This window comes from Heliangelus exortis, chromosome 5 (assembly GCF_036169615.1).
Source record: "Heliangelus exortis chromosome 5, bHelExo1.hap1, whole genome shotgun sequence".
NCBI lineage: Eukaryota > Metazoa > Chordata > Aves > Apodiformes > Trochilidae > Heliangelus > Heliangelus exortis.
Genome location: NC_092426.1, coordinates 30,840,779 through 30,868,299, shown reverse-complemented (window position 1 = coordinate 30,868,299; position 27,521 = coordinate 30,840,779). Strand labels below are relative to the sequence as shown.

At 37.8% G+C, this 27,521-nt stretch overlaps 1 protein-coding gene across 1 annotated transcript in view; it reads right to left on the bottom strand.

Moving 5' to 3' along the window:
• Nucleotides 1-27,521, bottom strand: part of SPRED1 (sprouty related EVH1 domain containing 1) — a 63,551-nt gene that overhangs the window by 6,037 nt on the left and 29,993 nt on the right. Inside the window, exons 2-5 of the mRNA XM_071744326.1 lie at nucleotides 20,906-21,080; nucleotides 10,510-10,678; nucleotides 8,497-8,546; nucleotides 573-731 (exon numbers count right to left, since the gene is read on the bottom strand). Coding sequence (XP_071600427.1) covers nucleotides 573-731; nucleotides 8,497-8,546; nucleotides 10,510-10,678; nucleotides 20,906-21,080 — 553 coding nt within the window. The remainder of the gene's footprint in view (nucleotides 1-572; nucleotides 732-8,496; nucleotides 8,547-10,509; nucleotides 10,679-20,905; nucleotides 21,081-27,521) is intronic.

Below are 27,521 nucleotides of genomic sequence, written 5' to 3'. Positions count from 1 at the left end.
GACTGGAAGAAAGCAGAATGTATATTGTTAAAGGAAAAGCTGTAACATTGCCTTTCCAACCCAATGTTGTAAATGAACAACATATTCTCTTTTTAAAAATGTCTGTACATCAGCCTTCCTGATGTAAACACACATCAGTGTGTTTTTTTCTTTTTTAAGAATCCGATTACCAATAGCTTGCTTTTCATGCACAACTGATACACTGTTTTTCTTTTATTGCCAAAATAGAATATTTGAGTTTAAATTGGCAGAAAGCATAAACTATGTTTCACTAAAAATATTTAGCAGAAGTGCCCCGCCATGTAAAGCGTCCAAGGTATAAAATTACTTTAAATATATTTTCAATATTTATAATCAAAACAATATTAGTATACATGTAGGCAAGACTGAGCTCATGGCCAATTAACATCTTCTGAACATATTTCAGCAGTTTTTAATTTTCATCATTTCAGTAAGTTTAGAGTATGATACTAGATACAGAGACTTAGAATGAGATGCTTTCCTGTCAGAAACTAAACACCGTGCAATGCAGCAAGCTAAGTAAGAACTGCTTCTTTTGTTGGTAGCCTTACCTGATTAGGTTGGTTAGGAAAACAGGCTCTCCTGGTGTTGAAATCCTCAAATGTTGAAGGCCTTAAATTTGCACTGTTGTAAGGTTCACTGGTTACTACAGTTTCATGTTGGAAAAGGTGATCTTTCATTAAGGAACCTGATGTATTTTCTTGGGTAGTCTAGAATAGATAAAAAAACTCCCTTGAAATGATTATGCATTTATACAAACCCCACCAAGTTCATACATGAATGCATTAATATTCTACATGACACGTTAGAGGAATCTGTAAACACAAGTATTTCTAAACACACATTTTTAAAGTACTCACAAGTAGGCAAGTATTTCCTTTATTACGAGTCAGCCTTGGAAAATAAAGAGTTCCTTCACTGCAGAGCATACACACACCTTGGGCATTAGAGATCCATGCTTTTGTAACACAGCTGCAAAATCAGACTGAGGAACCTCATCAAGGAAGGAGATATTATCCCAGTCCTGAGATTATGCTTTCTTCTAACTGCCCCCACAAGGTTGCCAGTATTTACAAATATACAGTGGGAGGAAAAAAAAATAATCTGAGACTGTTGAGGCAAAATCTAGTCTGACCTTTTAATAAATTACAAGAAAGATCAGCTGGAAAGGAACGGAAAGTCAGTTTTCACATATACTGGCTCAATTAAAATGTCTAATTACAGCAAGTGTGTATTAAACAATTAGCCACTGCTGTTTTGAAACTGAGATTTTATCAGGCAATTTGATACAAAAATGAGACCATGTGGCAACGTATAATGAGATATCTGCAGGATGTGTGCCACTCAGAAGAAGGAAGAGGAAGCATGTTTGGGTGGAATATTGGTTTGTGAGATTATCAAAATACTGAAAAGAACAGAAAAACAAATAGTTCTCATTCTTTAAGCTTAAGTGACTGTATACTTAGGATACAGTAGAGCACATTGATACAAATCACATAGGGGTGCCAAAAATGTACTATAGAATGTTTTGTTTGCATTGAGAAATGCTGTAAATGTAACTGACTGTCATCATCTGATAGCACTAAGAAAATTCTGGCATGATCCAGATTCTAGCACTGAGAATGTTACAGCCTCATGATAAGGACTTGTCCATATCATGAAAACATTAAGAGGGAAACAATAAAATTGCTGCAGAGAACTGAGGTAGAGGGAAACCTGAAGTTTGGGCAGGTTAAGAACTGACACTGAATCATTACTTTTCATTTCTCAAAATACTTACAGAACTTATTCTGGAATTACATTAACATCTCACATACATAAAAGCCCCATGTATGAAATTTTAAGATATCTAAAGGGGAAGTAGCTGTTTTGTAGCTGATCTTTAGGGGAAAGCAAATCACCACATCACTAAGAGTTTAGATATTGTTTAGAAGCACTATGAGTGGGAAAACATTAAAATTAATAATTTATTAATTTTAAGCTTTAATTATTTATAGAGAGCATATACCTCATGAAAGACAATAGAAAATTGGTTAACGTTCCACTGAAACTTTTTGACAAGAAGCAGAACTCCAGAAAGAATTAATTTTTTTTGCAGATCATTGAGCATGACAATGCCACTAAGCAATCAGCCCCACTGCAATAAAAATTAAGTTTTTCTGGCTAAAAACTGTTGGAAAAGAAGTACAAAAAATGTCGAAATGCCTGGCAGGAGTTGAGTTTCATGAATATATACTTATTTGAAAAGCAAAAAGCATCAAATATTAGTGCCATATCAACCATCTTTTTAACAGGAGGTACTCCTCCAGATATGTTTCGAAGTGACATAAAAACCTTCCAAAACACTGGTTCAAACCATATGAGAGCTGCATTCAGAATGAGGAATAAATGCCTACAACTGCTTGTGGTTTGAGCAACGCTGGAAATGCTTACAAGCACAAACAATTTAAGCTAAGAACACTCTCAACAGCTAGAAGCCATTTTGCAGCAACCACAGTGATAAGCACTACCTACCCCTCCTGCCCCCCCCTTCCCCTGAGCTATTTGACTGGACTAGGGAGAAGGATGCAAAAACTTGTACTCCTTCCTTCCCAAGATAAAAACAGGTACTACCCACAAGGCAGTCTTTATCCCTGGGCGAGATTTGCCACAGCCTGCATCGTTTCCTGTCCCTGCTGGTGATTCATCCTTTTTTCTACAGATAGAAACTGCCTACACTACAGAGCAAAAAGGACACATCCTCACACAGACACACGCCTTCCCCTTGGCAGTCAAGAAGGCTCCATCTAATAAAAGATACAGGCACTGACCATCTATTACACTCCTAACTAGCAGTGCCAGACACTAATGTACAAAATGCAAACCTTAACCTTAAAGCAAGCCTTTGAGCTCTATATGCAGCAATTATAAAGGAATGTTTCTACAAAATTCCAACACAAACACAACAATTCAAGCTAATTAACTTCAAGGACAAATTTTTGTGGGTGGCAGGAGACAGAGAAAGGCAAGAATGGGTGAGAGAGCTGCCTGACAAGCACACCGCTCAGCCTACCAGCCTAGCTGGACACTACAGGTAAGCAGACACAGCCTGAATTCTGGTATTTGTGAAAAGGCCATCAGGTCAGTTCTGATCTTATTTAGCCCATTCACTATGCAGAACTACAGAACTGGCAGATTATTATCCTGAGCTCTGCATTTTTAATTAAAATGATGGTTCAGATACAGCCAAACCACATTTATTAGCACCAAAAAAGCTTTCTTTGGACCACACTTCCTTCTCCAACATGATGCTTTATTTCAAAGTCATAAACACCTGGAAACCTACATTTATCATGGAAACAGAAGACAACCTGGAGGGAGAGGTTCTAGCAATAAAAATGCTATTGTATTGAAAATGTGTTTAAGTAAAAAGCAAACAAGTAAAGTTTTTCACAAGAAATAAGCCTGGTATAATAAATACACAGAATATTACACACAAACACAGATGCAGACATTCCCCTTTTCTACTGTTCAAAGCAATTACACCGCCCACATTCAATATCCTTTAACCACAGCCTGCAAAGTACAGTACTGGCATAGGTTATTCAGTATCATCTGTAAAGTAACCTACGCCAGTTTTTAATGCACAACGGAAATCTGGTTTGCTCCCAGCTGCTGGTATAATAATTACTGTCCTATGGTTGCTAAGAGATACTCTGAATTTTTTTCCAAGACTACTAAAACATTTCTGTGCGCACAGGCAAAAGGATGCTGGGTAAAGCAATAAAATGACTCCAGCTGTAGCTCTCCAGCAGAATTCAAAGCCAGATGACAGCTGTAGAGAAAATGAAAACCAGACTGAGCTTCTCTTCTTCTTCAAATTTTCTCTACTTACTTTTCCCAGTTTGCCAGAGTTAAGTCTGGGAGAGAATTCAACATTGTTCTGCAAACATTGTTAAAAATGTTCTGCTCTAAGTAAGTTTAATGATTACACAGAAGGATGGATGAGAGACCACATTTCCGTTGCATCCCAGTTCTTGTATTTACCTCCCATGAGGCCTGAAAATCTGGTGTTTGATGCTAACCAAGGCAAGAAACATTTAAATGGGTTTTCCTTAATTTTAAATTTGTGAATAGATGATACAGGTTTCAAAAACATTTGCATAACTTCCTTCTGCTTTGGCCATTTCTAAGACTGATGGAGCAACTATTTTTGTATTTGGCAAAGAAACTCTATTAGAATCAGGTATATTTTTCTGTCGTGGGCTGAAATGCTGCCTGGGTTACTCTGAATGTTTTGTATGGTTTAAAGTAAAAAATGAGGCAACTGACAAGACTCTTTCTTCCAAGGCTGCTCTACTTGAATATCTAAAGCATAAGAGGTTTTTAGGCATTCTAAGGATGAAACTAATCAATTCAAATTTAAAGCAGGAAATAAAACAGAGTGGGAGATGTAAAGAGGCTGTTAGGGATACTGCTGAGAAAAAAAAAATCTGCTAATTTTTCAATACTAGTCCATAAAATAAACTGAAATAATTTTAGCACAATATATTATTAGATTTTTTTTAAATGGATAATATAAATTAGCATTACTTTGAGTTCTAGAAATTACACCTAGCCTATTTATTTAAGTGCACTAAATATTGCTAGTATTTTATCACGCAGTATTTTCTTCTCCATAAAAACAATGCAGTGTCAAAGGCAAATTATTTCACACTTTCTTACAAGTCAAAATGTCAAGTTATTTTTGTAAAATAAAATTTATACAAACCTTTTGTTACAGGCAAAATAAATTGAATGGTCACTTAACAGTGTATGTACTAGAGATGCATGTGTTACAGACCTTTTCCTCTTTTAATTCATTTGTGCATTTCTATTTGAAATTAATCTAGTAAGATAAAGCTTATGTAATGATATAAGTAATTTGTATATATGTTCATTCAGCAACTAACAGTAATTGCAGTCACTTAAACAAACTTTACAAGCTGAGCACCATTAAGAGATGGTAGTTTTTTTAATACCAATATTTTAGCTCTACTTTTGAACAACAGAGTATCTAAAAAAGCTATTATCAAGCTATATCTTCTTCAAAATGATTAATTTGATCTTCAGTAAGAATGCTTTCTCTGTGAGATTTTATTTAAAGATGTAATAAAAAAGATAATTTAGTAACTCAATATAAAATACAGTAGGCAAAATGCTAGCCTAGGAAGCACAAGTTCAATTTTTGGATTTGCATTTAAGAGTTGCACATACAAGTTCTGGACAACCCCTATTTCTGTTTGCTACATCTGTAAAATGTGGTAATACTTACTATGAGTAGAAACTGAGGTTTAACAGCAGTGCCATTGCCTAGATTGGATGATTGTGTGTTTTCATTTTATTTGGATAATTTTTTTTAGTCTATGTAGTGCTGAACAAAACATTAAAATAACTTAAAAGATGTATTTTGCTTCCTCCATTTTTAAAAGAACCACTGTTAATGAAATTTCTATACAAACTAAGTGCTATATTCATATTTCAAATATGCACTAAATAGAGGATCCCTGTTGTGTAAGATGACTACAACAGCACAGCCATAACACCTTGACAGCAGATGATGTAACTGACAAAGATCTATGGAAATTAGTATTTTGAATGTACCTTAATGACATCCTGGGGAATTTACCTACCCTGCTAACTAATGAAGAAAGAAATGAAACCAAAGCATACCAAAACACATGATAGCTACTACAGAATATAGACAAAAATATAAGTGCATCAACAAACATCCTATGAAAAGTATACTGTGAAATAATCTTTCTCTCCTTTTTGATATTCTGCTTAGACTTATGATTACTTTATGTTTTTAATTAAATAGAAAATCTCCACTGCTTGATCTTTTGTACTTCATTCCTTAGAGGTTACAAATTATGATTCTGGAAGGGTTTTTCTGATGAAGCAACAAACATCCCTCATATGCCTTCATATTCAAGTGTCAACCTGCTCTTTAAAATTCTAGCCATACTCTCAAATGCCTTTGCAGATATATATATATATATATATTCCAAAAATTACTATAAACTAACATGAGAGATTTGAGAAAAGAGCTTACAGAATAAATAGGGGAAAAATCACTAGGCCTTTTAAACTATAGTGGAGTGGGAAGAAGGGGGGAGAAGTCAACATTACTTTTCAAATTCATAACACATAATATTTAAACAAAATGGTCTTAGCAGTTTTTCAAGTAAAAAAAAAAAAAACTCTGGGGGTCTCAAATTCCACTTCACAACCGTATCCATCTTGAAAGAGGGAAGGAATTAATACTTTGGAGGAGAATGCACACTTTTAGTTATTTCCAAGATACTCTTTATGACCAACCTGGTGCCTTTAATTAAAACACTGTAGCCCTTCTACACTGACATTCATAACCCTGCAATTATGGCTTCACTACTGGTATATAAACCTGATTTAGAGGCAGTATAGCTAACCCAGGGTGGGTTCAGCCTTCTTTGCCTTTCCTCTACATTCCCCACTCCTTTCTGTTATTGTTATCAGTAAATTAATTTAGTATCTAGTACTTTACTTTGGTTTACAGAGGCATGACAAGAGAGACTGGCTGGCTTTTTTGTCTCTAGAAAACAGGTAACTCTTGCCATCTATCCGTACCACAAATCTGCAATTATGCAATGTGTGTTGTGGTAAAGCCATGAAAATGTTTTCCTGTCTGGATTGTAAGAGATAATTCTACCAACAGGTTACACCAAACAGGATTGTTTGCATCTATTATAAATGCATAGACAGTATTTTTTTTAGTGAATGGACTAATTTTTTCTAATATATAGAAAATAAATCTACATGATCTATTCATGTATCTAAATATATATACAGGACAAGGTAAATACACTTTTTGTCACTTTACCAGTAACAAACTTTATTAAGAATCCTAGATATGTGCTTCATTTTTGGCATCCTTATACAGAAGCAGAATAACTAGGCAGTATAATCAAGAAGTAATTAGTCTCCTCTAATCTCATTAGGCCTGTAGAAATTGCTCAATTATTAATCCTTGCAACAACGTGTGTTTAAACAAGTCTTTTAAAAGCTGATTAAGGATTGCATTAACTTTGGCACACATTTCCACCACCCTGTCAAAATCTCATCCCTATTTTAAATCCAAAACACCTAATATTTATAGCGTTTTTACTTTAAAGTGCCTTAAAATAAAGCAGTGCAAATAAAGAACAACAGGTGGTTGCACACTTACACAGAGACTCATTTTTTCTACCACAAAATGGAAAGAAATCAGGAGACTCTTCTGCATTGCCACTGCATTGCAGTATCCTCTCTCAATATTTGACTCTGAGTCTCCTATCATAATTTGATTCTTACCCCTGTCTTCAAAGTAGGCTGCTAATTTTTTTGATTTTGTGTTGCAGAGCTTCTATGCTGCATCTGTCTACCCTGATAAAGAATTTAGTACTGCATAAATGACAAAAATCTTTCCATCAAGAAACAAGAAACCATTTAGGAATACGATCAGTTTTCTGAACAGTCATTAAGACCCCTGAGTCAACTTGTTTCTATACCAGCTTTGTATAAATTTAAATATCTGCACTCTGAAAAATTAATATGTGTGAATAAAGCCAATACTTTCTCTTAAGACATATGGACGAAAAGGTGACAAACACACACAGACACAATAGGTTTTTACTCAGTTATTTTAAAGCTATTTACTGTATACATGTATCTGTAAGATTTGTTGATACTGACTTTCAAATTACATAGAATGGTTTAGGTTGGAAGGGACCTTAGAGATCAGCCTGGATATCATCAGGTAGTGCTACACATCAGTGTTACAGTACTTGATATTGTATTTTTGTAAAGTATTATCATTCTGAAACACAGTAGGTTTTTTTTTTACCTCTCATACCATTATGACCTATAGAAACTGAATGGTGCAAATGAGGATCAATACAAACTTGAATGTCAACAAGTGACTGCTTTATCTTCAGTGTGTTTTTAAAATTTATCTGAACTTCCACACTTGTCTGGACTGGATTCTTTCAACTGTTCTCTCAGCATTTTCTCAACTCTAACCATACAATGTTAGAAGTGTCAATTACTGGCAGAGTGAAATCTAGGACAAACAAATAGGATGTCCATATCAAGGACTAGGATTCCTGACCCCTCTATTTTATTTTTTTTTCCCCAAACAATATTCCACATTCCCACAGATGTCCCATGTTCAAAGAGGATGCGTAGCCTCAAACAGACATTGTAAATTTAAAAATTAAACTCAGGTTGGTTAATCATCCTGTTGATTAAATATTAACTACTTAGTTTAGGACAGACAGCATTGTAAGTCTTCTAGATAACTGTTCTGGAACTTACTTCATTCAAGTGAATTTTTGCTACTGTTCTTATTTTGCTTATTTTCCCTAATGAAAACAAAAATTGTTCAATGAATTTATTTACAAAAAACAAACCCTGTACAATTAATAAAAAAATACTCACTTGAAAGCAGTCTTCTGCCACTTCAACATCATTTTGGGAGGGTGGATAACCTACAGGAAAAATAAACCCAAAATAGCACTTGTTTTCTTTTCATTTACAGTTTACTGCTTCCAGTAATCTACACCATCCTTAAATATCCAGCTGTGATGATTGTTTACTTTTTAACCAGTAGATCACTGTATTTAATGTTGATTTTAGTAAGTACCGTTTGTTTCTACATTCTATATTTCATATACTGAACAGTCCTAACACACTTCTCTCTCTTGTTCACACCTTCCTTGCAAAACCATTTGCAAAGTGTCATCAGAAGTCAGAAGCAAGGGAGTATATTCTTGTTAATGTAGCACTTTGAAAATTAAAGGCAGATATATTTGGTTACATGAATGCATGATGTGCTATATTTTGCTATAAATCAGCAGAAATTGGAACTGAGACCCTAAGAAAGAAAAGGAGTCATATATTCTCTAATTATTTCACTTGCTGGGATATGGACAGTATCAGCACAATTCAAAATAAGTCATTCTAGTATGTCAAAAAGCATTCCCCCTTGGAAATGTTTCTCCCTTCGCTAATACAGTAACACACATTAAATCCCTAAATTTAGAGCACATCACAGCACAGAATACTTAAACAAATTTCTCCCTTTTGAGTTACTTTTTCAAGCCTGAGATACTCTTTCAATTCAATAAACACCTGTTTTCTTCCCTCCCTCTCCTCATTCACCAACTCATTTATCACCTTTGCAGCTCAGAACGGAGGCTTTATGATCTGCTTCAGTTTGCTCACAGAAACTCTGGAACCAGTTAGCCATATTATTACTAGAGCAATAGTACATACAGTCCCATATATACCTGTCCTCAGAACTCATCTGTCAGCTGCTAGTAAAAAAATAAAAGTATTAACTGAAAGTACGTGCAGATATTTCCTCACAGCCCTGAGGAAAAGGACTTGGTGGTGTTGACTGATGAGAAGCTGAACATGAGCCAGCAGTGTGTGCTTGCAGCCCAACTTCACCCTGGGCTGCACCAAAAGAAGTGTAGCCGGCAGGTCTGGGGAGGTGACTCTCCCTCCCTCTCTACTCCTCTCTTGTGAGCCCCTGACACAAGAGTTCACAGGAGAGCCACAAAGATCACAGGCCTGGAGGACCTCTCCTACAAGGACAGGCTCAGAGTGTAGGGGTTGTTCAGCCTGGAGAAAAGCAGGCTCCTGGGAGACCTTATAGCAGCCTTCCTGTACTTGAAGGGGGCCTAGGAGAAAACTCTGGAGGGACTTTCCACAGGGGCATGTAGTGATAGGAGAAGGGGTAATGGCTTTACAGTGGAAGAGGGCAGATTTAGGGTGGATGTTAAGAAGAAATTCTTTAGTGTGAGGAAGGTGAGACACTGGCACAGGTTGGCCAGGGAAGTTGTGGGTGGATGCCCCCATCCCTGGAAGTGTTCAAGGCCAGGCTGGATGGGGTTTTGAGCAACTTGGTCTGGTGGGAGGTGTCCCTGCCCATGCAGGGGGGTTGGAACTACATGATCATTAGGTTCCCTTCCAACCCAAATAATTTTATGATTCTACAATTCTACAAAAAAAAAAAAAAAAAAGAGAGAGAGAGAGAGAGAGAGAACTCAATGGGTCTCAAATCATTCAAATTCACAACTTCATAGCTTATTCCATAAATACACAGAAGCTGTAACAACCTTCTGAGAAGATCTAAGACACTAACACTCTAGCTTGCTCCATTTCCTCATCTCTCAAAAAAAAGAGGCAATGCTTTATCATGTAGGGATGTTTCAGGGAATCACTTTATTAGTGTTTGTGAAACAATTTAAAACATCTGGATGAATGAAACTTTATAAATCCCAGAAGCATCATTTAAAAACTGTTCAAATCTCTATATACTATAGATCAATGCACATCATCAAATACTGTCAGCATTAACGTTACACCAGAAGCTTTGACTTATCCCATGTACTGAACACTCAACACCCACCCCCCCTCACCAACCCCTTCACCTGATGTACGTACCTTGAGAAATATCCTCTACTGCTCTCCGAATACCTCTGTCAAATGCTCTTGCATCAGCAGGACTTTGAAATGTGAGGCCAAACTTTTTGTCATCAATCTTCCAGTGGTAAAAAGTAGGAGTAACTTTGTTGTAAACGAGGTCCTTCTTTAATGTGCATTCCAAGACCACCTTCCAGAAAGAAGACAGGAGGAAAAGATATCACTGACTAATGTATCAAATTTGAGAACAAAATGCAGTGTTTCCAAATTACCTCATGCTGCTTTCAGGCCATATTAGTTTTCCACCAGAAAGGCTACTAGACAAGAGAAAATAATAAAGGAGAACTGTTTTAAAAACGGAAATGAATCAGAACTAAAAATCTAAAAATTAAAAACTAAAATAGTTTTAAATTCATTACTTCCTGTACCTAGACACAAATATACTTACGGCTCATCTTCCACTATAATGAAAACAGTAATTAGGGATAATTAATAGAATTATTTGGCTACAAAACCTTTACAGGTTTACATGCAAATTCAGCTATGAAGCAAAGCTGCTGTCTTCACTGCATTAACTTCCCCACTTTAAATTGTCTGGATTTTAAAACATATTTGCATATTTAATTTAACTGCAAAAACATTGTTCACTAAGTGTTTCTCAATTTAAAAAAGCAAGGTGAACAAGCAAGTATGGAAGGATTATGAACTGATCTGCTTCTGTAGGGCCAGCTTTTATAAAATGACAGTGAGACAACCTGTACCTCTGTAGTACTAATTCATTCTGAAAACTGACACCAAGAGGTGAATAAAGAATTTTTATATTCTATCACTCCAAGATTAGTATCTCTTCAGAATTTTCGTTTTCAATTTTTTTACATATGCAGCTCTTTTTTTAAAAAAGACAAAGTTTTTAGCATGTTGAAAAATGAAGTTAATTATAAAACAGAGAAAAAAAATGCCAAATTAAAAAAAAAGGCTTTACTTATTCTTACATATCCTTTGCATTCTTCCTCTCCCTTCCTTCTCTAATTGTTACAGAGGCAAACAGGGTCTAATCTCCTGCTCTTCATTATTCATGAAATAATTCCACTCTGAATTCCCTAAATGGTCAACAATACACAGGTTAAAACTGCCTATACGAAAACATAAGAAGGAATGAAGGAATGTGTTTGTTGTAGACGTGCAGGAAAAGGTGCTGCAGGAAAAACAAACGTATTCTGCAGTTCTAAGGTGTATAAGGGGATTGTTCTTTGTTCCTTTTGATGATTTTAAACTTGCTTTCTCCTCAAAAGAGGAGTTAAAAATGAGGGTTTCTCACATCACTGCATTTTCTAGCTCTGTGAGCACTTTTAGGGGCTCCCTACATCAATCACTTTTCACACTATATTATGTGTGCAGTGTTACCCAAAATACCAACACAAAGTACTGCAAGACTGATTCTGTAGCACCTCAGTAAACATCTGCTCCCAAAGGAGTTAATCCAGATTACACTGAAAATTCATCCCTGGAGTGGATGGATTATAACTTTAATGAGAAGTTATGATTTTCAAAGAAACCAAACCCAGAAAACCCCGGACCAATCCCCTCAACACAAAAAGCAACACTCCTCACCTCCAACCCTCAAAACATTTTATAAGACAAGTAATCATTAAGATAACCAACAAACATCCTACCCAACATCAGAATTGTTTTCAGCTTGATTTAAGGAGGCAATGGATTTGTCAGAAAACTGATTTTTCATATATAAAGCTGTATGAAAACAGACCAGTTAGCACAGTAGATACAAGTGGCTAAGGACATCGAAAGGGGAAAAAGAAGTTGCATCAAAAATTGTAAGTGTTATTAGACATAAGAATCCATAGAGGGGAGACTGTGGCTGTACCACTCGAGAAAGAACTCAAAAAATGTTGGTCAAAATAAGCAGTGGGATACAAGTCTCTAAACATCCAGCCTTCAGTAGCTTTTGTTGCATTCAGAATACTGTATAAGAAAAAGAAATCCCACAAAAAACCCGTAACAACCATCCTCAAAAGCATTTTTTTTTCCTCTCCAAACACCTCCATGCTTTGCAGCAACAAGGCTTTTTTCTCCCATGTTAAATGTAATGCTGACAAAGGCTTATTTATGCTGAAGCATCCGAGCTATCATTGGGACTGGGGAGGAAGGATCAGAATACATCTGTCTCCAAATTCTGGGTGCAGCAACCAAACTTTTAGCAGATAATTTTTTGAGTCTTCTAACATCCAAAACACCAATAATTTTTTACCATACTTAGCTATGGTTCAGAACTTTCCCCATGATATGTAGGGATAACACCATACTCTCCCACATGGTTATCAAAAAAATGCCTTCCCAGATCTTTTTAGGTTGACCTTCTTCAAGATCTCTAGTGATAAACACAATAAAACCCTGTAAAATTGTAAATTAAGTGACTATATAGTTTAACAAAACTGTACTTTTTAATAAACATGGGTTACTGTTCTGAAGGTTTTTTTCACTTGGATACCTAACACAGGACTTCCATGCCAGTATGAAGCAGTCAGCTCTGCATGAAATGGCAAATTTTGTAGTTACCAGAGTCCAGATAGAAGAGCTTCAGACCCACGTGATCAAGGCTTGAATTCTAAACTCTCAAGAATATAGATAGGGCTGTACATCTACTTACTACTACTTAATGGAAAGTTCCTTTTGATATCCAGATGTCATTAAGTGCATTTCTATGGAGTTCATAGCTATTCATAAAAATCCTTGCTTGATGCATTTCTACAAGCTACATTCTTTAAAGATATTAGAAACTATATGGCTTGTGTAGACAAGATGAATTGTTAAAGTCATATTTTAAACTGCAACACTTAAACTGAAGTATTTTTAAACAAAAATGAGTAAGACATAGGCATCATTATCTAGGGCTTGTTTCAAAAAAAAATATGAAAAAAATCTTTATTGCATTTGATATATTTCTGTTTTGATAACAGCCCTCATGATTGAACATTTCTAGATACAATTTTACTGGTTTCTAGCTCACTTAAAACAGCTTAAAAGACTACTTGTAAAAAACTAGCTTCACAATTTCTCATTCCCAGCCCAAATCTATGAGCCCAGAAGCATATAGTTTTTGATGAAACTTTTGAATGCCTATTCTTCTAAATAGAATCAAAGGCTTTTCTCCAGTCTTGGGACCAAGCAGCATGACCTTCATGCTACAGAGCATGTGGCCCCAGTGCCACCATGGCCTCTGACGTGATTATTATTATTTGCATTCTTTTTCATTTTTTGAGTTCAAAAAGCATGATGACTGTACTACAGCTCATCTGAATCAATCTTTTCTCAAACTTTAAAAATTAAATGATAAATTAGCTTTTTGAACAGCATATTTTTAGAAGAGAACAGTATTTATATTCAATTTCAGCTTTGTGTCTCTCCCTTTAGACAATTACCTGTTCTTCAATAGAAAGATTTTAAACTTTGATTTGTCACTCCTGACTCATGATCCAAAAGATACTAGTCACTTTTTTTTTTTTTCCTCCTTCAGTAAAAACTTGCATGGCAAAGGAATGGAGAAGAAAATAGAACAGAGAAGTCTCTTAAGACTTTTCATCCAAGAATGAAAAATTCACCAAAGCCTAAAAACAAGCTTGAACCTCATGTATGCTTAACAGGAGTGCTATTAAGATAGGAGAGAGCTACTGTAAACACAGTAAAAGAGAGCAGCAGACCTGACCAGGTTAGGAGGGAGTGCAATTGTTCCAAGCAGACTGGCTGGAGCCAGATTAGGAAGGTGAGTATAATAAAGGAGGAAATGTGTAATTATGGCAAAGTCTTCACAAAATACCCTTACATTCCATCACAGAGGGAAACAACCTGAGCAAACTACACACGAAGATTCCTTCTCCTAAAATTAATTCAATGGTGCCCACTTTGATTTTATTCTCAAGGAAAATAGGATGCTTTTTGTGAACCCCGTGAGATGTTTTAAATAGCTCAGTACTGCACAATAATTTTGGAAGTTCTACATGTAGCCTGATCTTGTTGTAAAAGGGCTGGAAGCCACCTAACTCTCAGGCATATAAAGAAACTATGAGAAAGCCCCCCCCAATGAGAAACTACAATATTTTGATGCTCAGTCCCAAAGCATTTAATTTATACAGCTAATTTACAGATTGAGATTCATAGTCCTAATTAAATGCCTGCTTATCCTACAAAATAAATGGAGAAATCTGGTATATTGGAATGGAACTGCAATACAGTGTTAGAATCAGTACTTTGAGAAGCAGTAAGTAAAGCTAATTTACAAGAAAAAAATAAGACAAGAGACAAAAGATCTCATTCTTTTTGGGTATAAGCATTTAAGAGGCATCTGGAAGATACCTCCATCAAATGCCTCACCTATGGATTTCAAGTTGCTTTGGAATAAATTCCACCTTTCTACTGACACACAGGTTGAACAGTAATACTGGCATTATGATTCCCATATATCTTATGAAAAAGCCATAGATCTGACTTCCATTTGCTCTCTAACCTATTTCAAAACCCATGCTTCCCTGTTTCCCAGAAATACGTTCCATGTTCCATGCTATAGTTGTTCCAGTACAAGGGAATTCCTCCACCTTTTCTGGAAACTGAGCCAGTTCACAAAAGAAAGACTTTCTAGGCAGAGGAAATCAAAAAATGTAGTAATAATGTGACTTGAAAGACTCCATTTGAAAGATTATTTCATTTTTTAATACACAAAAATATTTTCAGAAATGTCTGCCTGTACCTTCCAAAAAAATGAGTGAACTGGAAATCATGGTCCATGACTTCCAGAGAAGTCATAATGATGTCTAGATACTGCAATAGATTAAACATTCCTGAAGACATGTATGCTCAAAATCTGAATAACTGAAATGTTCAAAATGGTTTAGAAAGCTTTTTTTAAAACTGTGTTGCTACCTTAAAATACAACTGCGGAGCAACTAACTAAACTGTATATGACTAACTTCAAATATTATTAAATATTCTATAAGCAGCTGGCAGAAGTCTTATGATTGCTAGCCCCTTGTTCTCATGGGGGTTCATCTCAACTTCCCAGATGTCTGCTAGATATACAACACAGGAGAGGAGAAACTGTTTAGGAGGTTTCTGGAGAGTCTGGAAGATAACTTCCTGACCCAGCTGGAGAGGGAGGGAGCAACCAGGGGAGGCACTCCCCTGAACCTGTTGCTTGCAAACAGAGAAGGACTTGTGGGTGATGGAGTGGGTGGTTGAAGACCATCTTGGGCTCAGAAGTCATAAAATTATAGTTTTTCATTCCCAGAGAAGTAAAAAGGAGGATCAGCAGAACTGCTGCCTTGCACCCAGAGAGCACACTTAGGCAGTATAGCAGCCTTACTGAGTCCCTTGGAAAGCAGTTCTGAAGGGTAAAGGAGTCCAGGAAGGCTGGACACTCTTTAAGAACGAAATCTTAAGGCAGAGAAGCAGGCTGTCCCCATGTACCAGAAGTGGAGCTGGCAGGGAAGAAGATTGTCCTGGCTGATCAGAGAATTTTGGATGGAACTTGGGAAAAAAAAGAGTTTATGGCCTTTGGAAGATGGGGCAGGGAACTCCAGGGGATTACAAAGATAGGCTATACATGGAGAAAAATAGAGGAGCAAAGGCCCAACTAGAACTTAATCTGGATACTGCTGTAAAAGACAATTAAAATTGTTTCTATAAATGCATTAGCAACAAAAGGAGAGCTAATGAGAACCTGTATCCTGTATTGGCTGAGGGGGAAAACATTTGCAACAAGGGATGAGGAAAAGGCTGAAGTACTTAATGCTTTCTTTACCTCAGTCTTTAGTAGTATAACATCTGTGGATCTAGACATTAGCAAGCCTTTGACACAGTTCCCCACAGCATTCTCTTGGAGAAACTGGCTGCTCATGGCTTGGATGAGCGCACACTTAGTTGGGTAAAAAACTGGCTGGCTGGCAGGGCCCAAAGAGTTGTGGTGAATGGAGTGAAAGCCAGCTGGCAGCTCACAAGTGGTGTTCCCCAGGCCTCAGTACTGGGGACACTTCTCTTAAATATCTTTATCAAAGATCAGGACAAGGGGGTGTAGTGCACCCTCTGTAAATTTGCAGACAACACCAAGCTGGGTAGAAGTGTTGGATCTGCCTGAAGGTAGGAAGGCTCTGCAGAGAGATTTGGACAAGCTGGATTGATGGGCTGAGTCCAGTTGCATAAGATTTAACAAGAGTAAGTGCCCAAGTGTTGTTGCTCTTGGGTCACAACAACATCCAGCAATGTTACAGGCCTAGGGAAGAGTGGCTGGGAAGCTGCACAGAAGAAATGGAGCTGGGGGCATTGATCAAGAGACAGCTGAATATGAGTCAGCAATGTGCCCAGGTAAACAAGGAGACCAACAGTAGCCTGGCTTCTATCAGAGATAGTGTGGCCAGCAGGATTTGGGAAGAGATTGTGCTCCTGTACTCAGGACTGGTGAGGCTGCACCTTGAATACTGTGTTCAGTTTAGGGCCCCTGGTTACAAGAAAGGCATTGAGGTGCTGGAGTGTGTCCAAAGAAAGGCAAAGCTGGTGAAGGGTCTAAAGAACAAGTCTTATGAGGAGCAGCTGAGGGAATTGGGGTTGTTTAGCCAGCAGAAAAGGAGCCTGAGGGGAGATATTGTTGCTCTCTACAACTACCTGAACGGAAGCTGTAGCAAAGTGAGTGTTGGTCTCTTCTCTTAGGTTACAAGTGACAGAGAAGAGGAAATGGCCTCAAGTCGTGTGAGGGGAGGTTCAGATTGGATATTAGGAAAAATTTCTTCACTGGAAGGGTTGTCAGGCACTGGAAGATGCTGCCCAGGGAAGTGGTTGAGTCACCATCCCTGGAGGGATTTAGAAGACCTGTAGATGTGGTGCTCAGGGACATGGTTTAGTGGTGGACTTGGTGATGCCAGGTTAATGATTGGACTTGATAATCTTAAATGCCTTTTCCAACTAAAAAAAATCTATGATTATTACTGAGGCCATTCTAAAATGAGATTAGAGTGATGCTGGAGCACAGAAACAGTAGATTCAGTAATTAACATTTTACGCCACTTCCACAAGCCTTTTCAGGGTTGCCTTCTTTAGAACACATACTTCTCCACTCTTTCAGTTGGAAAGACAATTACATTTCAACTTCTTGGTGTTCTCTTTCTTGGTCTTTTCTTTTTATTATGAACTGTAATAGTGACCTGTCAAATCTTTTCAGACTAAAAGACCAATTGCTAGGCTCCATTAACTATATTGAAAGTGTAAGTATCAGAGCAGTTTTAGAATCAATAACTGGATCCCTGTACAACAGAATTTCTCTTGGTCCTTCAAAAAAAGTGTCATGACCTAACAACATCCTCACATACCTTGGTATAGGGTCTTGCTTCTTTTATGCCACTGGGGTCTTGCTGAAACTCTGTTGTGAATTTATTGCACATTAGCTATTGCTTGTGTAAGTGCATTATTTGAAGTCTGAGGAAATTCATGCATACATAGCTCTGTTACCAAAGCATCACTGGCTCTTCTGTATTCACAGAAATCACAGAACATTAGGGGTTGAAAGGGACCTCAAAAGATCATCGAGTACATCCCCTGTGCCAGAGCAAGGTCACCCACAGCAGGGCACATAGGAATGTGTTCAGGTGGGTTTTGAAAGTCTCCGGAGAAGGAGACTCCACAGCCTCCCTGGGCAGCCTGGGAGTTCCAGTGCTCTGTCACCCTCACAATGATAAAGTTTTTCCTTACATTTATGAGGAACCTCCTATGCTCGAGCTTGTACCTGTTTCCCCTTGTCCTATAATTGGACATAACTGAAAAGAGCCTCACTCCATCCTCCTGGCACTCGCCCCTTACATATTTATAAACATTGATGAGGTCACCCCTCAGCCTCCTCTTCTCCAAGCTGAAGAGACCCAGCTCCCTCAGCCTTTCCTCACAAGGGAGATGTTCCAATCCCTTCATCATCTTGAAGGCTCTGCACTGTACTCTTTCAAGCAGTTCTGTGTTCTTTCTGAACTGAGGGGCCCAGAACTGGACACAATATTCCAGGTGTGGCCTCATCAGGGCAGAGTAAAGGGGGAGGAGAACCACTCTTGACCTACTGACCATCCCCCTTCTAATGCACCCCAGGATGCCATTGGCCTCCTTGGCCACAAGGGCACATTGTTGGCTCATGGTCATCCTCCCATCCACCAGCACCCCCAGGTCCCTTTCCCTTTCTTTGCTCTCCAACAGCTCAGTCCCCACCTGTACTGGTACCTGGGGTTGTTCTTTCCCAGATGCAAGACTTTACACTTGCCCTTGTTGTAATTGATTAAATTTCTCCCTGTCCAACTCTCCAGCCTGTCAGGTCCCTCTGAATCACAGCACAGCTTTCTGGGGTGTCAGCCAGTCCTCCCAGCATACTGCCATCAGCAAACTTGCTGAGTAGACTCTCTGTCCCATCATCAAGGTCATTGATAAAGATGTTGAACAGGACTGTACCCAGCACTGATCCCTGGGGGACTCCACTAGTCACAGGTCTCCAGCTGGACTCTGCACCACTGATCACCACACTTTGGGCTCTACTGCATAGCCAGTTCTTAATCCATCTCAGTGTCCATTCTTCTATTCCACATTTCCTGAGCTTGCTCACAAGGATGTTATGAGAGATGGTGTCAAAAGCCTTGCCAAGCTCAAGGTAAACTGCATCCACTGCTCTCCCTGCATCTTTCCCACAACCTGAATCTGTGTTTGTTCATTCCCTGAGTTTTATTCAATATACACTGGATGTATGTTCTTCCTAGCTTAATTTTTTTCCATCTTGTGTCCTGTGTTTTTGAGTGGTTGCCTTCCAACAGCAACTTCCTAAAACTGCAGCAAGATTAACATCTGCCCTAACAGGCTAGTAGGTAACATTTAGAGGCAGTGGGGGACAGCGTATAGAAGGACACAGAATGGGACACACACAAAAAACCTGAAAAAAAAAATCCAAACCAAACTTGTTCAGGACAATAAAGTTTTGGAGAACATAAACATACTCACATGAGCTCTGAGCAATGTTTTAGAGAGGAATTGGAGTACAAACATTTAAAGCCTTCTACCAGAAGTGGAAATGAAACAAGGCTTGTCCAGGGGAAGTAGGAGAAAGAGCACAAGCAGATCAGGACAGTAATGATTGCAACATTTTCATGCGTATACAGGAGAAACAATAAACCAGGCTTCAGCTCTGAGTATTTTATTACACTCAGATTCTGAAGGCAAGCTGTGAATTTGAAAGTATAAAGAAGAAAATGTCAAGTATCACTAAATGCAATTAGACTGCTAAAAAACCAGCCTCAATAAGTCTAAAAAAAGTTCTAAAGGGAACTACTGCATAGTGAGGAAGGAACTGCAGGTGCATATAGCTGTGCAGGAACACAGGGTACTCTGCTAATAGCACTATGCCTCCCTGAAACAACTGAGTCAGCAGAATTTCTATTTATATGCTCTTCCTACAACAGTCCTAGTGAAGGCAAAAAACTCAGCAGTCCTGCCTCAAAGAATAAACTGGCATGCTTGAGAAAGAATCAGCAGCATGGTATACGATGTAATTCTACCTTTAAGCTTATATAGGAGTCATAAATTATGAGGAGAACAGAGTAAGTTCTGGATAAAAGTCATTAAGATGGAGGTTTTACGCTTTCCCGACTCTTCCTTGTTTCCCTGCTTCAGAAACCTCTTTGGCACAGAAGTATCCAAGTAAGCCCTAGAAAGCCATTTTTGTCTTCCATAGGTCATAAATGCCTGAGATCCTACACCAGTTTTCCTTTTGTGAGGCTGCCTTTCATGGCACTAAGACAAATTTATTACTGTTATATTATTTAATGTATCTGATCTATAAACACTGCCTATGTGTTCATCAAACCAGACTGATTCTTAGACCTGTTAGCTTCATGCTTTCTTCCAGTACAAAAGCTATTTTTATGTAAAATGGCTGCTTTTGGTCATACCTATATTCCACAACTAACTGAATCATTACAGAGGAATTCCTTCAGATTTTGTGTTTTCAACTCATTATCTCATTTTCCAACACTCTTATTAAACACCCTACCATTGGAGTATGAAAAGGTAAACAATAAGATTGAGCTAACACTCATTGGAGAAAAAATATTAACAGCAGAATGTTTCCCCAAATAGATAGAAATCTGCAATGCAAAAATATGTTTTAAAGTTTCTAAAGGACCAACTTGCCTAATTCCAGAAATACATGGTATTACATCCAAAACAAATAATTAGCTCTTTTGGTATATAATCACTGATGTGGAGAAAAGCTCAGCACCAGCATTAGACTGAGACAATAAATTTACTTCCCAGTCTACAAGCAATAATAAGCAAGCATCTATTCTTAGGTCCTATGTAGTTTTATTGGGAAAATCAAATGGATGTAAATCGTTACCGTTTTATCCCTGAGTCGTTCTCCATGGATAAGAAAATCAGCACAGCTATTCTCTTCCTGGGGAATGACTTTGAAGACTGTGACACAGCTTAGTCCACCCCCTCCAAGTGGTAACCATCCACCACTTGAGTCATCCCGGGTCATCACCACAGCTCGCACTCGTGCATAACTATTACTGAAAGAGATGCAAAAAAGAAATTAGTTTTCCATAAATGCAAACGAGCTAAGTCTGGTTTAAAACAAAACAGAAACTCCAAACTGACAAAAACTCAAAACAAAACAACGAACTCACAACCAAGATCATGATGATTTATATTGTGGAGGTTTGGTAACAGGCTGTAACAGTCACCTAGAAGAAACCAGTCTAGGACGATGCTCTAAAAAATGTTTCTCTGCACTTTATGCCTTCATTAAGACCTCTTGGAGCTTACACGCAATTCCTTTTATAGAAACTTAATCAGACCATACAGTTCCTCAGAATCAAACTGATATTCTTCTAAAAACTTTACAGTCAGTGATCTAGCCTGAGGGCCAGGGGCTGGAAGAGAACAAGAATCAACTCCCGATTTATTTTAGACTAATCATGAAGCCAGTCAGCCACCATGAAATTGCACAGAAAAGAGAACAAGAAAGCAGAAAGAGGTCAGGCCTTCTGCCACTGAAATCTAAACAAGAACAGGCTTCTAGCCAGAAACCCTGCTCCCCTTCATCCCTCCCTCCCTCCCTCCCTTCCTCCTCCCCACGCACATAGCCCGTTCTTTGCAAGGGTAGGTCAGGACACTCATGCTGTGGGGTTTGACAGCAGAACCAGTTACAGCTACTTAAAACCTAATATTTGCAGTGTCTACTAGCTGGTTCTCTCCTGTATTCACAATGTGTGGAAAATTACTTGCATTTTACAATTTAACAGTTCTTTCCATCATCTAGCATTTTTATAAAATAAACAAATAGCTATCACTTCATTACTCAAAAGTCACACTCCCTTTATGGCGTCCTGGGAAAAGAGCTTTTTGTGATCTCTGTCTCTCAGCTTTTATTTACTTCTTTTAAATTACATGACACATATTAGTTTTGGTTGGGAAATTACTGCTATGACAGTTGGAAAAGCCCAGTTTACCAAGGATGTTTTAAGATCCTGCATTCAAAGTGTGGTTTACTGCATGAATGTAATAGTCCATGAAGGAACACTCCAACACTTGAAAAGAAATAAGCTTCACGATATCTTTTGCAACATATTTCTGATTGAAGGTTTAAGTACTTATGGCAGTTAGCATTAGTGATATCCAATTTAGGGACTGAATGTGAAATATTAGAAAAGTACAAAATTGTTCCTTCTGCACAAAAATATTTGTGATATAACCATTCACCAAACTGTTGTATTTTAAAGTGATCGCTTTCTTTCCCCCAAAATAACTAGAGGTAGGCTTTTTTGCATAATTAAAACATTACTTTCTCACACACACACATATGATTCACACATATGATTCATATATATATATATATATAAATATATAAATTTTGCTGCAAGCCTCTGAAGTATAAAAACACAACAGTTTGCAAAATGAGAAATAAAATAAGAATATCCAATTTTAGCTTATAGGCAAGTAAATTTTTTATAGATACTTTGTTTGCCCCCTCCAAGCAAGAAAACAGCCTCCTCCTCCCCCTGAATATCATAGCTAAAATGACAGTTCAGTCAATGTTTCTCACCACTTCTGTACCAACATCTTTTAGTACCCTAACCCACACAGCAGACAAATATAATCAAGAAAAATCCAGTCCTTCACTGTACACATCTATCATTTCTAATAACTGGTAATAAAAATGGCTGTATCTTGATGCAGTCAATGTAATATTACTGCAAGTTGAATGATTCATTAGTCTCTATCACTGTACTTTATTCACAGATAAGTTCAGATTGCAGTTGTACACTTCAGACACAGGTAGCTTTTGGTCTTATTTCTCTCAGCAAAAAGAGCCTCTTCTGACAGGCACTGAGAACACCAGGACTTTCCTCTGAAACACTAAGAAATAGGATGCACCAGCTGGTTAAACCTACACACTCTTTGGTGTTCTCCATTCAACTGAACCAGAAGTTTAGCTTTAAAGTTTAATAGAATTAATATTTTGTTGTAAATCTGAATAGTAGAGCTTTCTTTTGTATACCAACAGACTGCAGCAAGAGTTCAGTTAAGCATCATTTAGGGATATCACCAAAATTCACTTACACTACATGAGAAAATTTCAACAGATCAATTTTTATTTTAATGGATAATTACATTCCACATCCATTTTCTTTTCAAGAATTACTTGAGAGTAATTACATGAGAAGCAAAGATGGAGGATACACATCCTACATGGCTTAGCAACTTCTACTTAGCAGAAGTTCTCTGTCAGTGTTGGCTTTTTTAGCCCCTCACCATACTAAGACACCTCACTTGGTATATTTAACAACCTAGTCTTCCGCTTCCTTATTTTCTCAACTGCTTTAAACAACATTCATCCCTGCCGGGAATTTTAGAAACCACTGTCAAATTCACTACATTAGTGCAAGGGCCAAAATAAAATTCCCCAACAGGCAATATTTAATGTGTAACATCTTAGATGGAAACAAAACAGTTTTTCCAGACAAAAAATTAAATTAACAAGACAAATTCATTACTGTACTTACAACAACAAAGGCTATGAAGAGATTGCTTAGCTTTTGTTGTTGTTGTTGCTGTTGGTTGTTTTTTGGAAATTTTTGTATTTCAAAGGCACAAAAGTAAGAGTATCTATTTTTAATAACGAGGCAAAATGGTTTGCAAGTAGCCACAAAGCAGCAGCAGGACTTGTGTTATTTCAATTTCCAGAATTCTCTACAAACAAAACAGTACCTGCCTGCCACACTACTGGTATTACCAAAATCATCCAGATGTCTTGTATCTCTAATCATTGTAGTCCCACCCACTTGGGGAACTTTGGAACAAATTGCTAAACTGCTGGTATTGCTTAGCTGAGGAAAAAATGGCAGACAAGGCTCCAGTGTTTTCTGGCACCATCCCTACAGCCTAACATTTTTACCTACTCTTGCACGTCCAGCAGCTTTATCAAGAATCACTAAACAAAAGATGACCAAACAAATAGGGCAACCAGTTGAGCATTACTCTCATTAAACTCTTCACTAGAGCTACCACAAACATGTGAAATGTAGCATGAAAAGCAGCATTTCAATGGCCAGCCCAAGCCCACTGTATCGTATCACATCCCATCTTTCCTCGGACTCCCTGACTGGTGGTTGTGGCCACTGGAAACTCTGGAGGGGCAGAGCAAGGTTTACAGAAAAAGTCAAATGGGATTCTGTCAATTGGAGCATGCTGAGTCCCAAGAGTCAGTGCTAAGCACCAGTGAAGACTGAATCAGATTCAGAATCCAAGGACAACCACAGCAGAATCCAAGATGAGTTCCTAACAACTACAGAACCAGATGTTCTCTCTAACAGCCAAGTTCCTCAGGTAAGGAGATGAGAATTTAGTATGCTTATGTAATTGGAGTGATACATTATTATGAACCTGGGAAAAAAAAAATTAAAAAGTTATGTAGTGTGTTGTTTTCCCCTAGTAGTTAAAGGCTACAGAAGAATCCAGTATGTGTCTGAATGGCAAACACATTAAGCTTGAAATGAAGTAATTTGAAAACAGCATAGGATATTGTATAAGATTTCATTCTAAACATGCTACCAAATGAAGCCTATTTTTCTAACAAATCAAAAGCTGGAGGGGGGGCGAACTAGAAGCCTGAGAAAGCATTAGGAGCCAAAAATCAAAGTGCTAGAGAGGTAAAATATAACATTATGGGCCTTGCCTAGCATCAACCTTAGGAGCCTTCAGCTGACCACAGGTTTTACAGGCTCTCTCCTCCCCCGCAAAAACTGTGTGTTTATACCACTGTAATGCTCTTGGGCCCAAAGTGTCATGTCCTGCTTGACTGAACTATTGTTCAAGCCCAGGAAGCAATCCACTGACCTTGACTGGGTCCTTCAGCTGACACCTTCAGGTCAGCCACTACCTGCCTTTTTCATCAGTAAGACTTTTTTTTTTTATTTATTTAAATGAGCTATTTTAATAATTTGGGATATTTCTCATGTGTAATATGAGGCCAATTAAAGATACCAAACATTATTACATTTGTCCTTTCCTCCATTAATACAAAAAATAATAAAAAGTTAAGAATTTCTGCCAAAATATTTTTCCCAGAGAAAAAGAAGAGTTGTTGAATGAGGAAAAAAAAGCAGTTATCTTGCTGTATTACATTTATTTTAAACCTGCTTCAACAGTATGCAAATCTTCCCTCTTCTAGATCCATATTAAGTCTTACCATTTTTTTATTTGTATCCCATTTTGCACATTTCTATTTTAATATAGGACTTAAAAATAGTAACAGTGATTTCAGTACCGTCTGTTAAGACAATTGAACTGCAATTGCAAATTGTCAGAACTACAGAGCTACCATCACCATCAAGACACCTGCATCTTCAAGTGGAAATATAAACTGAACCATACAAGACACTAACTCTGTTAACTTTTGTAAAAAATACTTAGCATTGTGGCTTCTTACAAAGCTAGAAAGTGGGTTTTTGCACAAAAGAACCTCAGGTTTCAGGTGGGAAAGTTGAACATAAGTCAGCAACGTGCCCTTGAGACAAGGAAGGCCGAGGATGTCCCAGGCTGCAATAGAAGCATTGCCAGCAGGTGGAGGAAGGTGACCTCATCCTTCTGCCAGGTGTGATGGCACACCAGGGATGCTGGGTCCAGTGCTGGGCAGAGCAGTGCAAGGAAGAGATGGAGATACTGGAGGAAATCCAGCAAAGGCCACCAAGATGGTAACAGGACCATGTGTCATGTGAGGAAAGGCTGAGAAAGTTGGGGCTCTTTAGTCTGGAGATGATTCAGGGGTATCTTATAAATGTATATAAATACCTGAAGGGAGGGTGCAAAGATGATGGAGCCAGGCTCTTCCAGTGGCAGGACCAGAGGCAACAGCCACATTATGAACATCAGGAATCACTTTTTCACAGTGTGGGTGCCTGAGCACTGGTGCAGTGCTCAAAGAAGTTGTGCAGTCTACATCCTTGGAGACATTCAAAGGCCTCCTGGACATAGTCCTGGAAGATCTGCTTTAGGTGGCCCTGCTTAAGTATGGGGCATGTGCAAGACGGCCTCCAGATTCCCTTCCAAGCTCAATTATTCGTTGACTCTTTCTTTGTTTTAATACCATATTTCAAAGCACAATGATTTCAGTTAAATACACCTTTATAAATACAATTTCATAAATATAACTAATATGGAGAATTTGTGATACTTTGAAGTAAGAGTTGTCACTGCATACAACTGCTGTTTAAACACTTCTGAAAAGGCAAAGAAAAAAAAAAAAAGGCATTCTGAAAAATTGTGACATACTCTGCCATGAAATTACACTATCTCTGCTGGCACAGAAGTAACAGCTCCAGGCTGATCTCTGAATGTGACCTGGTCATGGATCAAGGCTTTTTGCCTCTAATTGACACTTTACACAGGTACTTTAACCCCTCCAACTTCCGGTGCAATATACTTTGGCGTTGTAGCCTCACCCAAAGTGGATACATGAGCCACATTTGCTTTGCTATGATTCTGATTATCCAAGCACCTTAGTGGAAGATTTTACAATTTGCAGCTAGAGAAGAGCTCATGAGTATGTGCATACTCCAAGTACCAAAAGGTAATACCAGAGCACTGAATTAAAGTCTATTTTACCTACAGGTAATATTTGTTGAGTACTGACTCAATTTAGAAAAAAACTAATTTCACCTGTATCACATGAATTTATTGGTACACTGCTGATATAAAGCCCTTTGTTAATAAAGGTTTAGAGAATGACTGCCACTGGCACCAAACATTAATGACTTCTCTACAACAGAAGGAGTTGCATAGCATGAGTACTATAGGAGACATTTCACATGAAGAAAACATGACAGCATAGACTATTAATTTTTATGAAAAGGAAATTGCTGCATATATTTTTTGCCATAGTAACAACTACTGCATGAGGCTTTGCATGGCATGACTATTACCCTTCTCTCAAAATAATGCCAGTCAATTGGAATATACACCAAACTATTTTGCTGGTAGAAGGTAAAATTTTGCAGATTTTCCCCTTTAAGGCAAAGGCAAAAGGTGGAACTATAGACAAATGCTGTTACATTTAGTATATTGGTACCCTCACAGATTTATTGAATGAGCTTTGGACTTGACCAAAGAGAAAAAAAAAAGAATGGGACATTCCCACTGGAATAAAAACAAAACAAACAAACAAATCTATTTACATAAATCTGAACTAACAAGCAAAATGGCTTGTACCCAAAATGGCAGAAGGAAAAAGCTATGTGGGAAACTGTATTACCCAACGAGGGGATAACTGGTATCTTGAAAGAGCCAAAAATTGATTGCACAATCATTATTTAGCAGGAGAGGCTTTTAAAAATAAAAGGTGCTTGACAACATACCTACAATTCATAAGGAAAAACAAGATGAAAATGAGCAAGTGTCCACAATGGCAAACTGTCAGAGCAGTACACTGCTCTTATGCAGTTTCCTCTTGG